Here is a 15170-nt window from a genome sequence, read left to right on the forward strand (position 1 = left end):
TGCAATACACCAAGTAATTTTTAGGCTAGTCGAGTCTCGAATTACTGTACCTCATAATATTATGATACTTATTTTTACTGGAAAATTGGAATTTTCTTTGTAATCAATTTGAGAAATCTAAACGCATAAAATATATTTTTCTAGGCATGTTCCAAGATTCGTGAAAAGACTTTCCTGCGATGCCAAACCTTTTTGGAAGGTCTAGTCCGTTCGACGAAGCTGTGGACAAGATCTGTGACATCGGCACCGAAAATGACGACTGGCAACTTATTATGAATCTTTGCGACAATGTTAACACTACAGCCAACGGACCAAAACTCATGGTAAAAGCTCTTGTAAAGAAAATCAAAAACGCTGATCATATGGCTCTTGAACATGCAGTAACGTTATTGGACGCCTGTGTGAATAATTGTAAGCGACCATTTCATCTGGAATTATGCACAAGAGAAATTCTGAATGACCTTAAACAGTATCTCCAGAAGAACCGTACTCCCACTAAGGGAGTGAATAATCTAAAAGAGGCGATGGTCAAATGGTCGAAAGCCTTTGGAGAGGATCCTCAGCTGTATTTATTGAGTGTTACTGTCATGAATTTGAAGGGGGAAGGTGTAGTGTTTCCCACGGACACCACAAATGCTCCCCCAGTCAACCTCCCTGGCCCACCGACCTCCTCTAGCAGACAGGCTTGTGAAAGTGAAGAAGACATGATCAAGAAGGCAATAGAGTTGAGTCTAAAGGAGACTCAGGGTAAGTCTGGTGGTGGAGCTTCAGGTTCATCGCTCTACCCTTCCTTTACAGCCGATAAACCTCTGAGCACAGACCGGGAGCTCTTCAAGGTGAAAGCACTTTACGATTTTGAGGCTGCCGAGGAAAACGAGATTACATTTAAAGCAGGTGATATGGTATCAGTTACAGACAACTCTGATCAGAACTGGTGGAAAGGAAGAACGCCCTCCAGTGCAGGAATGTTCCCCGCTAATTTTGTCACCAAACAGCTCGACTCTCCGCCTGAGCCCTCTCCTGTCGCTCAACCTCAGCCCGTTAAAGTTACAGAAGTGAATCCACAGCAGATTGATCTGCTGTTGGAAATGTTGAGGAAGGCTGATGCAACTGTAACAAATGAGGAAGAGGATAAGTTTATCGCCGAGTTAGAGGAATCAATCGCCCAACAACAGCCTCTTGTTGAAGCAGAGTATAGCAAGCTGAAGGGTAAACATGAGGAATTGGAGTCAATCAATGACGACATGTCCCGTGTCGTGGGACTGTTCCACAAATTACTGAAAGAAGCTCCTCCTGTACAGCCCGTACAAGCCCCTCAGCCTATCAGATATTCTTATCAGCCTGTTCAACCTCAACCAGTTCCTCCCATGCCACAAGGCCAGGGAGCTGGGGGTGCTCCTGACCAACGGCATTATGCTCCTCCTACATCACAGATGTACAATGGTCCCTCCCAGTATGATGTTGCATTCAACCCTCACCCTAATAACATGCAGCCTGGACCACCGCCACCTGGTAACTATAGCTCAGCTTCTCCACCTCCTAGTTACCACCAACCTCCTCCACAGGGCTCCCATCAGCCTCCTCCACAGGGCTCCCACCAGCCTCCTCCACAGGGCTCCCACCAGCCTCCTCCACAGGGCTCCCACCACCCTCCTCCACAGGGCTCCCACCCGGGCTACTATCCTGTTTATCCGGGACAACAAAATATCCAGCCTCCTGTTTACTCTCAACCAGCTCCTCAATTTACATCGCAGCCTAATATTGCGCATGTGTCCCCCATGGCGCAATCGGGGGCAACTGGCACGTCCATGCAATGACCCTTATGATACTGTTTGAGTCCCTGTTTGGGACCCCAAACTCCTCATTTCCTATTTGACAAATTCTCCTATTTGACAGTTTATTTCCTAACAGTAACAACCTTTGAACATAATAAACCGATTAAGTTTTATGACTTAAGATTTGAAAGATGATCGTACCAAAAATTGGGACCGAAATTATGAACCCAGTTTCAGACTTCTAGATCTTTTACTTGGGATTATATTGTTTCTAAATCTTTTCGTAGATGTCTTTTATTGTTCTGGATGTGCAATGAAATCTATATTTAAACCCTGCATTTACCGAACACTGTTTCTTTCCCAGTAAATTGAGGTTTGACTGCACTGATTTGCAGTTTATGTTGAAATCGGTTGAAAAACGGAGGTTCAATTTTAAAGCTTTAGATAATAGATATGGTTAGAGTTAATGAAAGTTTAGACTTAGAAAGATCTACCATAATGATATTTAACGATTTAAATTAACGGTCAATTACTTTTTGGAACCTCTAATTAAAGATCCTATCGTGCACAAAGTTCGTGTTATTTGTGACACTCATTCAAGGCCCATCAATTGTTTAACCTCTTTTCATAAGTCATTTAGATCTGAATATCTTGGTATTTTTTCGAAGGATATAATGATGGGGTGTTAGATTGTTAACATGATTTAAGGGGGGTATACCCCCTGATTTAAGAGGCGGGACCTTTTATAACGCGAGTTTAGTTTTGTTTTAAGAGACTCGCAACATGAATATAATGAGTAAAAATTTCCGAGACGTCATCTTAATGATAATGTTGTGATCTGTTAAAATTGTAAAATTTGTGTAAATTTGCTGATTTTCTAGTCTAAAATTGAAATGTTTCATGGTCTCGTTTCTTACCTTCATTTTACTATTTCGTCACAACGGGCGTGGTTCTGGCTGATCATGAAAACTAAAATTTACAAGATCTGTAGAAGCAAACCTTATAAAATTACAGGGCCGCCCCAAAAAATACGGACATTCGTTTGAGACTCTTACAACTACGGAGAAATAAATTATCGTAGTCAATGTTTTTACAGCACTATATTGCTACATATTCATAGAATCCGTAACGTTATGATAATATATAAGTAACTTTTAACGGTTGCTTTGTGTTGCAAATTATTACAGAAGGTCTCGATCAACACGGTTTTTGGGGCCACCCTGCAAAATCTTTTTGAGGCCACCCTACGCAATCTTGATATTAATATGGGAATATATATGTCACACAGTCGCATGTAGGTCTATGTTTAATAGATTGAGTAACTACTGGTATAACAGAGAACCAGATCCAGAGCTAACCGCCGATGAGAGAGCCGAGCAGGTCAGACAGAGACGACTACAACAGTTCGAACAGGGTAACTTCTTATCTTTTTAGTAAATTCTTATCTTTTTAGTAAATTCTTATCTTTTTAGTAAATTCTTATCTTTTTAACCCATAAACTTAGAATTGGGGCCGGACTCTTGAGTAAGAGTCACGGTAATTATGTTCCAATCTTGATGTAACTACCCAGTACCCACTGGCTTTCAAGTCATGTAGTAAATGAGCTCGCTTTATTAGTATTACTTCTCGAGCCTGTCTCAGCTTGACCATTATACTTTGTCAAATTTCGCCACAATTTGTTCATAATATGTATCATATTGTACCTTCTGTACAATTTTTAAAAGCAGCAAATCAAATCAACAGCTTCAATTCTTAACAGTCTTAGAGCCTGCTTTACTCTTTTAATACATTTTTCAGTCATTTCTACAAATCTGAAAATCTCTACAGGTCCAGCCCAGAACAGATCAGCCCAAGATGAACAATCCGTAGAAACAGAGGCCTCAAATGCGGAGGTACCTGAAGTATTCACCAGCCACCCTACAGATAGTGTCCCGTCCCCTGAACCTGTTTCAACCGAGCTAAACACGGAACCTGATGATACCCCCCTCAACCAGACGGGCCCTGGGGACGGGCCACAAGTTGTTGGATCCGCTATTGTTAAGACCATAGATCCAGCTACACTGGCTATGGAGGATGATCCTTGGGGTGAATCAGAATGGGATGAACCCCCTGTTGAGAGGTGAGCTGCTTAATAACTTAATATTATAAATAGATAAATTCTAGTATTTATATCACGCTTCAACATTTAAAACAAACCATAGAAAAATATATTTTAGCCATTCACGCGTAACTAAGTATGGAAATATCCGGCTGAATATAAACTGCATTTCACACATAACCTACACGCGGCCCACGCCCTCTTTATCAATTTCACATTTAATTCCACCGAGTGGGAGGTTACGTAACATTCACTCTGTTTTAGCAAAGCTAACGTTATTAACATATCGCATTATAATATAGAGTCGTATCTAGATAGCTACACGTCTTGTATTGATATTATATAATATGTACATTGTACATGACAATTAATGCAATCTACGGGGCCATGTGTAAATTGTATAATGGCTGTGTGTTGCAGCTGTTGCACTGGATCTGATACTATTTTCATTTGTTCTGGAAAATTCCACGCTTCAATTACCATGACATCATGTCAAATGACAAAAGCCTCAGAAATTTCTGGAAATCTGATAAAATGCGCGGCTTCTTAGAGCAAGGTTGCTAATAGATATAGTATGTTCAATGTCTATTAATTATTGGCACAGTTGTCACTATGTTTAATTCAATATTCCCATATTAATTAATATTTTCTTCAGCTCCGTAATTGTAAGGGCTGCAGATAGAGTAACTACTCAGTAGCTGTAATTTGAATTCCCATAATGATTTATGATATATTATATTATATCATATTATATTATTATAATAAATTAATAACACTATAATATTTAACATTATATATCTTATTCTTATAAAACTCTGAACGCCCTGTAAGATTTAAACACAGTTCTATAGTACTCCAACTGAGATGGTTGACGATGGAAAGCTGGTTTCTCTGACGATATCCCGTATATTCTGTGTAGCGGTCAGTACTGAGATCCAACCCTCATACCAACCCCAGTTCCTGACCATGTTACTGGACACTGCTGCTTCTACTAATACTCTTTCTCTTGATATTCTCGACGAGGTATATAATTTAATATGAAATTATTTAAATTTAATTTATTTAATAATTTATTAAGTGGAGCGCTGTCTGGGAGTCACAGAGTGTATAACTAACAAGGTGCAAATGTTTTGTAACTAACAAGGTGCAAATGTTTTGTAACTAACAAGGTGCAAATGTTTTGTAATTTCAGACTGATGAAGATGTCGAACGTTTGAAATATTTCGTTTGATTAAAGTTGTTGTTTCAATTTTCAAGATCGCAACTACAGAGGATATAAATAGACTGTACACCTTGGCCTTGTTAGTTATGCATAAATTCCACGAACAATTCATCAAGAAAAATTAATCGAAAAATTTGTATTTTTAAGGGAAAAAATTATAATTTGTTAATTTATATTATTTATTATATATATTAATACACAATTTAATATATCACGTATTACATACTTAGTTAATATATTTAATATTATCATAATTTTCATAAATTTGTATCACCAGACAAGACGATTATTATTAATCTCACATCCTCCTGCAGACATCAGCCTCATAATCTACAATCCCAAGCATGATATAATTTTAATAAACCACTTACTAGCACTTTACAGTTCCTCCCAAAGCGTCATTAAGCGCTATTTAATTTTTGACAAGAATTTCAAGCCCTCCCACACGCAGGTTCTATTTGAGCGACTATCAATGTCAGCACCAGAATTACGAGAATGTCAGATAGAGATAGGGGGAGGAGCACGGTGCCCGGTGGAGCCTCTGCTGGTCCCCTATCTGGCGGGGTGTGTGAGCAGGTGTGATAACGAACTGAGAACCAACTCTCGGGGTGTGATCAGTGAGACGCTGAGGGAGTGCAGATCTGCTGCTGTTAGAATGATCGGGTGAGTCTGAAGTATTCTAGAGAGAGAGAGAGAGAGAGAGAGAGAGAGAGAGAGAGAGAGAGAGAGAGAGAGAGAGAGAGAGAGAGAGAGAGAGAGAGAGAGAGAGAGAGAGAGAGAGAGAGAGAGAGAGAGAGAGAGAGAGAGAGAGAGAGAGAGAGAGAGAGAGAGAGAGAGAGAGAGAGAGAGAGAGAGAGAGAGAGAGAGAGAGAGAGAGAGAGAGAGAGAGAGAGAGAGAGAGAGAGAGAGAGAGAGAGAGAGAGAGAGAGAGAGAGAGAGAGAGAGAGAGAGAGAGAGAGAGAGAGAGAGAGAGAGAGAGAGAGAGAGAGAGAGCTTGGGCGTGTTTTATTGATTTTTGTGACTTGATATTGAATAAATTTTAATTAGTTTTATTGGTAGTCACAACCTTTGTGGCTGTGCGGCATGTTAACTCCCAATACTGTACCCTATCCAGTATCCTATGTAGTATGTATTTACTAACTTAAATACCCTTCCCTTAGCCTAAACTTATACTTCAACCCTTGTTTAAAGCACCAGGGGGTAAAGTGTCGAGGGGTAGAAAGTCAGTTTCCCGCCTGTTTGTTGTAATTTCAGCTTAGAGTTAGCTTACTGTAGTAAGCTTTTGAATTCTGGCCAGCATCTTCATCCAGATAAGGCCAGAGTAGACCACGATGGAAGCTCGCACATAATTAAATATTACACATCCAATTTAATGGCTCTATTATGGGTCGGGACGTAATAATTTGCACACGGGTTGCACACATCTTACTTTTAAACTTTTAAAGACTGAAACTGGCGTATTTTTATCCGTATATGGCATGAGTACTAGTATTGGTATCCTGTTACACAAGTGTATGAGGCGACAATACATTTGAACCGATTCAGCCAATAAGATTATGTCACCTAATGCGACTGGTTACACGCAGTGTGCGTAGTTGCCCTGAGGCTAGGTTAGAAACAGTTACTTTTTAATGAACTTGTGTACGGTACATAGTGTTTTGAAACCAGTACCCATTAAATCATACTTGACGATAGCACTGTGTGACGCGTGTCGCGTGTTTGCGTGTACGGAGCCTGTCCCCGGCCTGTCTGTAGCCTAATAGTCTGAGGAAAGCATCTAAGGTCTCCTGGCCTTCACTCTGAAGAGATATAATAAACTCCTGTGGTTTGTAGCAAGCAATCATGGCCATTCAGTCCATGATGAAAAGAAATAATGTATGATAATTGATAATAAATAAATTATATTTGTTCCCAAACAAAATATTTATTTGTGGTATATTATTAATCCCTAATTCTATTACCAGGATAGTGCTGCTGAGTAATGATAGCTGGTCACCCCAAGATCCAGCTCAACAGCTGGTAGAATCTCTGATCACCACCTCCGAACACAGCGTATACGATACGGAAACTTCCTACCACTTCACTAACCAGGTATGTAACCAGGTTGGTAACCAGGTATGTAACCAGGCATGTAACCAGGCATGTAACTAGGTATGTAACCAGGCATGTAACCAGGCATGTAACCTAGGTATGTAACAAGGCATGTAACCAGGTATGTGACCAGGTATGTAACCAATCATGTAACCAGGTATGTAACCAGGTATTTAACATGTATGTAGATTGTAGTGTCAACCAGTGTACCTTGGTTCCTCTTGGCTTACTTTGAGTTTTACAGTAACCCCTCTTGTTAAACTATTCGGGTATGTAAACCTAAATTGTTGATATAAAATTATGCAGGGTATGTAACTATGTAATTGCTTTTTTTTGATAAAATACCCGGGGGCCGGGTTTCATCTTACACTGGCCTCACTTAAGTAGTACACCCAGCGATGAGCGATAGTATCGTAATTAAATCACCCCCTGATATGAAGATGTATCAGCAACTTAGTATTTAGATCCCTGAAACTTTAAGATCTCTAAAGTAACAGACTACACAACAAGGGCGCAGCTGACCTTGAGTCTACTTAATTTCAGATATTAGCGGAGATAATGTCACAAGAGTCTGTTTCTGCGGAAGATCTCACGACCATGATAAGACCTGTCCTGGCCTGCATGACGCGAAAAACTACCATGTGTAGTCTAATCAGTACACCTCTAACTGTTTCCATTCTTAATGCTTTGAACACTTTGGTGGCTAACAAGAACATTGCCAAGGTGAGTACTTGTAAATTATGGATCATTATCTTTTTTTAAATTGTTTATATAGTTTTAGAATTTTGCCATGTAATTTTACATTACTGTAATGTGTGTTACTTTTAATGTGAACAACAAGACCAAGGAAGTCATAGCCGTACTTGTGACCAAGTAGTTTTGTTATATAATAAACATTTTTATATAGTTTTTAAAATATTCTATATTCCGGATATACTTACAGTTATAATAGCCAGTTTCCTTACAAATGTAAAACCTCACTTTGTACTGTATCACAAATAGAACATAGCTCATCCACACCCCACAGTTGTTGGCAATAAATACCTGAGATTCTTAGACTCTACTTCAGAGTATCTACAATTTGTTTCGAAGTACAATGTGACTCAGACTAAATTACAATATTAGATCATCACTCATGACGGACGCGTCTAAAATTAACGATGATTTAGTTTGAGCACTAGGACTGCATGTCTATATAACTAACCTGGCAACTCTCCAAGTACCCAGGACAGCCGTCAAGCCGTCTCAATAATATATTTCAAGGCCCTTCCAAATTCCAATGTTAAGTTGTTCGATGTAGAACTGGGGATGTTATCGGGTATTTACCGTGGTTTTATCTCCTTTAATTTCCAATCGCTAAACTGAGGGTATCTATGAAATGATAGCACATTTCCCGTGTGGCTAACAAACGAACGCCCATTCAATTTCATACCACTTACTTACAACTTACACTTTGGTAAACTCACAAATGTAGGCAGCCACAGTAAATATATTACCACAGCGCACAAAATATGAACTTTTATTCAAACAGTGTATATTGTTTTTATTATTTTGTTAAAATTCCTTACACCGCACTCAATGGCTTGATGATTTCAACAGTCATTGAATTGCTCTCTACCGATGAATTAATACTAGTAATCCTATTTTCGGAAATATGGGTGTCTGAAAAGTTTTAATGCCGTTAAATCATGTTATTTAGGTGTGGAAATATAATGCTATATTGGCTTTAACTAAAAAAACAGCACACAGACATGATGTATACTAGCGTATATATATACGCTAGTATACATTATATATAATATTATGATGATGTGTTATGTTTCATTGTAAGCCCAACACTGTTCGAAACGGGTAATGTGTAGTAGTGTTTCTAATTGACATTGAGCTATGTCCGTGCTAGTATACATTCCGATGTATAATAATTGGAGTGTAATCAACATGCTGTATAAGTATACTTGAATCCCTCCTAAATTGATACGTCATTATCAAGTAATTATGCACTATGTACATTGTACAATATTCCTGTTTTCCGCCACATGACCTGTGAGTCACACACTCACACCCCTCGTGCTACCCATGACAAATATACAACATGACAGCATGGCATGTTATGACGTGTTTTCACACTCACACAAAATAATTGCTTTCAGGTTATTCCTGATCTGCCTGGCTGGCTGCCAACTAATCCTGACAGCGGAGCAGCTTACCACGATACTTTCCTGGGGAAACTTCTAGGCTGTAGTACAATAAGACGGGGTATGATCATGTCAGATCTAAATAGATATGTATCTCCGTACTTCAACCGATCAACTGTTATTAATCAAGATATATCCCAGGTATTTATCCTGATATTGCTTCTTTATGTGTGTTGTTTTGTGCGTCATTGTATAGCTGTGCTACTATACTGTGAGTAGGCATTTGCTTTACATGATATTATACATGATAGTGTAGTAATGTTTATTGAATACAAGTTGTACATTTCTCGCTATAATGCAAGATGACGCTCTATATAGTACCCAGAATGCACTTGTTCAATGTGCGATATTGTACACTGCTTTTGAATTGGAGGTTTGATGTGTCAAATACGCGTGTACAAGTTCAGTTGTTATTAGTGTTCTGTGTTAAAATAAAAATTGTCTACATTGAAATGTTTCAAATTTTGTCAGCATATTAAAGTAATGAATGAGCACATAAATTGTAATGTGTTTCCTTTTCAGCACAGTTCGTCGCAGTATCAGCAAATGCTAGACACGATTCAGACATTGACCAGCAAGTTCATTTATCACTTGATTAAATCAGAAGCCAAAGATCGCACCTTGAGTTGGATTGTATCTTGTTTGGATGCGAACAGAAATAAAGCTAAACTTGTGGCTAGTTTTGTGTCATCAAGTGGTGCTTCGGATGGTTTCATGTTAAATCTGGCAGCTGTGCTATTGAAATTGAGTATACCATTCCTTGGACCTCTCAATGCCAAATTATCTACAGTTGATGTGAGGTTTTGTGGTCCGCATTCCAGATCTTTGTTTCCACAATACTCAGAAGATAAGATATTAGATAAGATCAACGGCATCGAGGTATCAAAGGAAGATTTGTTAACATTGGGGACTCCGGATACTTTTAACTTTATATCAACTTGTTTCTATTTAACTCACCGAGCTCTACAGATAGCCTACGTCGCTCCATTTGACAAATACAGACGGCTGATGAAATCATTAATGGAGACCCAGAGGTTGGTTCAGGATATGGGAGCCAGTCCGTTCAGTGTTGACACTGGGATCAGAGATAGGTTCGAAACTCAGTTCGTGGAACAGTTGGAAGTTAAAACTCATTTACTGCATCCCGACACCATCGCACATGTTTTGTTGTTCTACTGTTCATCAACTAATTGGTTGTCACATATCTCGATTGATCACGATTCTGTCACTGTTACTGATATAAAAAGTTCGCTTATTGTACCCGATGATCCTTCAAAGACCATAGCTATGGTACCTAATTACTTTATATCAGCTGCGTGTCAATTCCTCATAAACATTCGTTATTTTGCAGAAGCAAGCTTGGAGAATTTTGTGTCCGAGAATTTGGAACATTTAATATCATTTCTGGTGCTGTTTTGCCATCCAACATGGGTTCCTAATCCTCACACCAGGGCTGAACTTGTGGAAGCCATGACGGTGTTCATCCCTAATGAACGATCACAATCATCCGTGGCGACAACAAATCGGTAAATAATTATTATGAGTATGAGGAAATACGGTCGCCGCCTCTGTTTGTACTAGCACGTCTATGGTCTTTTCGTTACTAAATACACAGTGGCTCATGTCGAGCTTGTCCGGTAACGCGCGCGAATTGCGCGCGCTATCTGTTTTTAGCTGTGTTCCATGAATAAATGCTATGTGAACTCGTCATAACAAGTGAGTAAAAGCAATCATCTGGCAGGGAAGCAGCACTGTGCTCAAATTTACTGGCGCAGGACAAGCTTGGATCTTCTTTGATACGTCTGTTTGTTGACATCGAACACACTGCACAGTTTGAACACAAGTTCCAGTATCGGTGAGTGCTGAGTTTCTCTTTTGTTTTCTATTTTGTGCTTTCGAGGAGTTCAAAACTTTCCATGCCTCTAGATATAAGTCGGTATATCGGACTTTTGGAACATATGCTGTAACTCTGCGTTTTACTTGTTTCCTTCCCAATATCGCGTTATGTAAAGCTTTATAAACTTTTAAAAATTAATATTAACCTGATATAAACCCAGGTTTCACATATTTGAGCTGCTGCAATACATCTGGCCAAGACAGAGTTTTAAAGTATCAAATATGAGTTTCGAAGTGAGGGGCCGAGAGGAAGATACGACTGTGTTGTTTACTCGTTTCGTAAAACTTCTAATGAACGATGCCAACTTCCTACTTGATGAAGCGCTACATAACTTGGAAGAGGTTTGTTGTTATGATGTAAGATTGTTATTTAACTTATGTTTAAGGGAGCTCCTAATTTAAATCGGGTACACAAATCAATTGGAATGTCGCAATCTTTCTATTAACATTGTAACAGTCCTAACGTCAGATTAAGAAGCTGCAAATGGAGCAAGACGACACAGACACTTGGAATGCACTTGAAGAGAATGTACGCCAAAGCAAGCTGAAAACCCTGGCTGATCTCAAACGAATGTGTACTTCCCACAACATCCTCTCTTACGAAACAGTTAACTGTCTCCGGTACATGACTGGCAGGTGAGTGACAAATCCACAGCTTCATATTTTCACTCGCTTATCTTTCTATGTCCGCTTTTCAATCGTGTAGATTGTATAGTTATTCCTTGTTTCTTTTGTAGGTGCGAGGGTATGGGTGATGATGATCACAGGAATGTAACGTACGCATTCGTCACCCCACTTTTGGTTGATACTCTGGTGACCATGCTGAATTATTATCTTAAGGAACTTGTGGGTGACAGTCAGACTAAATACAAGGTTTGTAATAATAATATTGATTATGTTATCGATATTCTGTAGATCATTCATCATTTATGCGCATTCGAGAATAGACAATAGCTGCTATCTATGAACTTCAGTATGGTATTCTAACGACTTAACAATAAAGGGAATATAAGGAATCATGAACTGAACTCAAATTTGTAGCTCAAAATTTGAAAAGTTATGCCACTAGTTTCGAAGTTGTAACTGAAATCTGGAAAGTGAAAATACTGTCCAACCTGATTGTTCCTTTAATAGGTCAGGAACTTGGACGAAGTGAAGTTCTATCCTGGTAAACTACTCCAGTCAATCGTGCATATCTACATCAATTTGAAGGACGAATCATCCTTTGTTCACGCCATTCCTCGTGATGGACGGTCTTACCATCCCTCTTTGTTCAAGGAAACAGCTGTCAAACTCCGCAAGTTGTATGTACCTGAAGATGTCATTACAGATCTACTCAAGGTTTGTGACATATCTACACTTCGTCAAATGATCGTATTGGTGGTTGTTAGATGTAACCAAATTTGTCAAGAGAAGTAATTAAACGATGAATCTATCTCACCGAATTACCGTTCCAAATTAAATCTACTCCTTCTATTCAGGTTTCAGTGTTAGCGGAAGGGGCTGTGACATCGCATGAAGATGAAGAGCTGCTCACCGATCGTGCTCCTAGTCATTACCTTGACCCCATACTTGGTTGGTTCAGTTATAATCCTTTCGTTTAAAAGTTGTGACCTTGAAATTTTAACAATAAATCCCATAAATTGAAATCGTAATAATTTATGATGCTTTGTTACTCCCAATATTATTTCAAACACCAGGAACCTATTTAATACTCGTGTTTCAGGAACGTTAATGGCAGAACCTGTGCTTCTACCCTCGTCTAATATGATAGTAGATCGATCCGTCATCGCAAAACATCTTTTAAGTGACCCCATCGACCCTTTCAATCGTCAACCCTTGCAAATGTCGGACGTCGTACCTCAGACTGATTTGAAGGATGAAATAAATTCTTGGAAAGGAATTCAGTTAGTAGAGATTCTTAAAGAGCGGGTTGATGGGACTGAGAGAAATCCAGTTTAAACTTTTGTAAATACTGTTCCTGTAAATCGATGCTATTAATTTGGGATTCAATTTAGATATTTTGTATTTTAATGGTGAAACTTCAGTTTAAAAAACAAATTAGTTAAAGATTCCAACATTTTTCATAATGAAAGTGTTGATAATGGATAAGACATTGAGTAAATATTTCTATTGCTATTAATCTTGTTTAAATGTTCATTTTGAAAACAGCCTTTACATTTTAGTGAATGACGTATTGTTTGAATTGTTTCACAGTTGACATAATGTAGAAGTAAATGATCGCGATTTGAAATAGTGGCAACCTCTGACCTCGTTATTTCGTAGTAGCACTCTTCCAGTCAAAATGATCGTCAGTCAACCGCTGAATCATTAATGATCATATTCAATATTCCTGATTTAGCAATAATGAATACGGTATAGTCTAGAAAGTACCCTCTTTGGACCTGAATAGCTACAGGATGTTCTGTCTAATATTTACTATACGCGTACTCAGTACCACTACTAATACATAATACTATTGTACTATGTACTACAATATACAACGTAACAACAACAAGAAGCCTTACTGGGCGGTGCACAGCCTGCCATTCCGCCGAATCTCTATTATCTATGTTAATATAACGTTATGTTTAGAACCTTATAGCCTGGGGTCCCCATACCAGGTTATGCAGGTTTATAACCTACCAAGACGCGCGCCGAGTTGAATTGGACTTGTAGGTTTACAACCCACAACCTACCAGGACGCGCGCCGAGTTGGACTCGTCGCGCGACGGTCCTGTATATGAAACAGATATTTTACGAGTATCACCCGTTAAGTGAGCTAGCATTCACGTGATCGTTCAGAACCAATTACAGCCGTGCAAAAGATCACGTGCACGCCAACTACCAATAAGAAAGAACAAAGAAGTGACGTATGCGCTACGAGAGCGCGCTGAGTTAGATTGTAAAATCTGATTATTTGATTGTAAAATCGCATAAACGCACTTATTTGCTTAACGGGTGATACTCGTAAAATATCTGTTCCATATATTTGATATTGGGAACTGCGTCGGCGAGTCCAACTCGGCGCGCGTCCTGGTAGGTTATAAACCTACAATTATTTGCGCGTTTTAGAGGGTTCAATTACGCCAGCTATGTTTATGAACATAATAGCCTGGGGTCCCCAGGTAACTTTTACAAAGCATAAATCGCCACCAACTAAGTCAAATTTCAATTTTAAAATACAAAATGCAAAAGAAACTAAAGAATTTTGTCAACACGAAAGGGGTTTGGATGGGGTCGTAAAAACGCGATCTTCACCCTCAAAATCGACTTTTAAAACTTCATACTTTTAATTTCCCCGTCGAAATAAGCCTTATATCTAAGTCTTTATTTTTTTACTTTTGAAGTTAGGCCCCAGCCGTGAGCCGGTAAGGTTTCCTGGTTACGGGTGACGCGGACGCGTATCAGAGCTTTTCGGTCTAATCTTACAATGTTAAAGCATTAAAAGAAGCCGCATTCTTCTAAACTTACAACTTTAAGGGATCTTGTCAGACTTAACCAGTATAGTAACTGGTAACGTTGTACGAACTATACATGTTTTGCAACCCACTACAACCAACTGTAGAAACTCGCAAAGACCTATTTTGATATTATTTTATCACTATCCGTCAAGTCGAATAAGCTCCGTGGAATTCCTCAACAACATATTTCGATGGAATTCCACCTTAATTCTTACAATTGCCTTGACCTGGCTGTTCATATGTAAACGAGGTCGATTTATATCAATCAATTGCGGTAAATACAAATTTTGTTTTTGGGACATGACTGCCAGCACCCTTGAGCAACTTTAAGGAACTAAAAGTAGCTGTATTGTGTATTTCGTTGACGGATGTTACTTCAATTGTAATTCAAAAGGTAATTTGACAAGAAGTGGGGCTGATCGCGTCACT

The 15170-nt window shown here is 38.9% G+C and overlaps 2 protein-coding genes across 2 annotated transcripts in view; both read left to right on the plus strand.

Moving 5' to 3' along the window:
- The window catches only part of LOC134826619 (ubiquitin conjugation factor E4 A-like), a 101940-nt gene extending 88473 nt beyond the window's left edge, over positions 1–13467 (plus strand). Inside the window, exons 2-16 of the mRNA XM_063839073.1 lie at positions 3074–3189; positions 3603–3894; positions 4725–4896; positions 5547–5758; positions 7060–7186; positions 7730–7909; positions 9337–9522; positions 9904–10907; positions 11123–11236; positions 11439–11619; positions 11747–11913; positions 12015–12150; positions 12412–12618; positions 12759–12852; positions 13004–13467. Coding sequence (XP_063695143.1) covers positions 3078–3189; positions 3603–3894; positions 4725–4896; positions 5547–5758; positions 7060–7186; positions 7730–7909; positions 9337–9522; positions 9904–10907; positions 11123–11236; positions 11439–11619; positions 11747–11913; positions 12015–12150; positions 12412–12618; positions 12759–12852; positions 13004–13239 — 3420 coding nt within the window. The 5' untranslated portion in view covers positions 3074–3077 and the 3' untranslated portion in view covers positions 13240–13467. The remainder of the gene's footprint in view (positions 1–3073; positions 3190–3602; positions 3895–4724; positions 4897–5546; positions 5759–7059; positions 7187–7729; positions 7910–9336; positions 9523–9903; positions 10908–11122; positions 11237–11438; positions 11620–11746; positions 11914–12014; positions 12151–12411; positions 12619–12758; positions 12853–13003) is intronic.
- LOC134826622 (signal transducing adapter molecule 2-like) lies at positions 132–2692 on the plus strand. The gene has a single exon (XM_063839078.1). The coding sequence runs from the start codon at positions 180–182 to the stop codon at positions 1815–1817; it is 1638 nt and encodes a 545-aa protein (XP_063695148.1). The 5' UTR covers positions 132–179; the 3' UTR covers positions 1818–2692.
- Positions 13468–15170: the final 1703 nt, after the last annotated feature.

The sequence above is a fragment of the Bolinopsis microptera genome, chromosome 2 (genome assembly GCF_026151205.1).
Source record: "Bolinopsis microptera isolate Bmic1 chromosome 2, MBARI_Bmic_1.0, whole genome shotgun sequence".
Classification (NCBI taxonomy): Eukaryota; Metazoa; Ctenophora; class Tentaculata; order Lobata; family Bolinopsidae; genus Bolinopsis; species Bolinopsis microptera.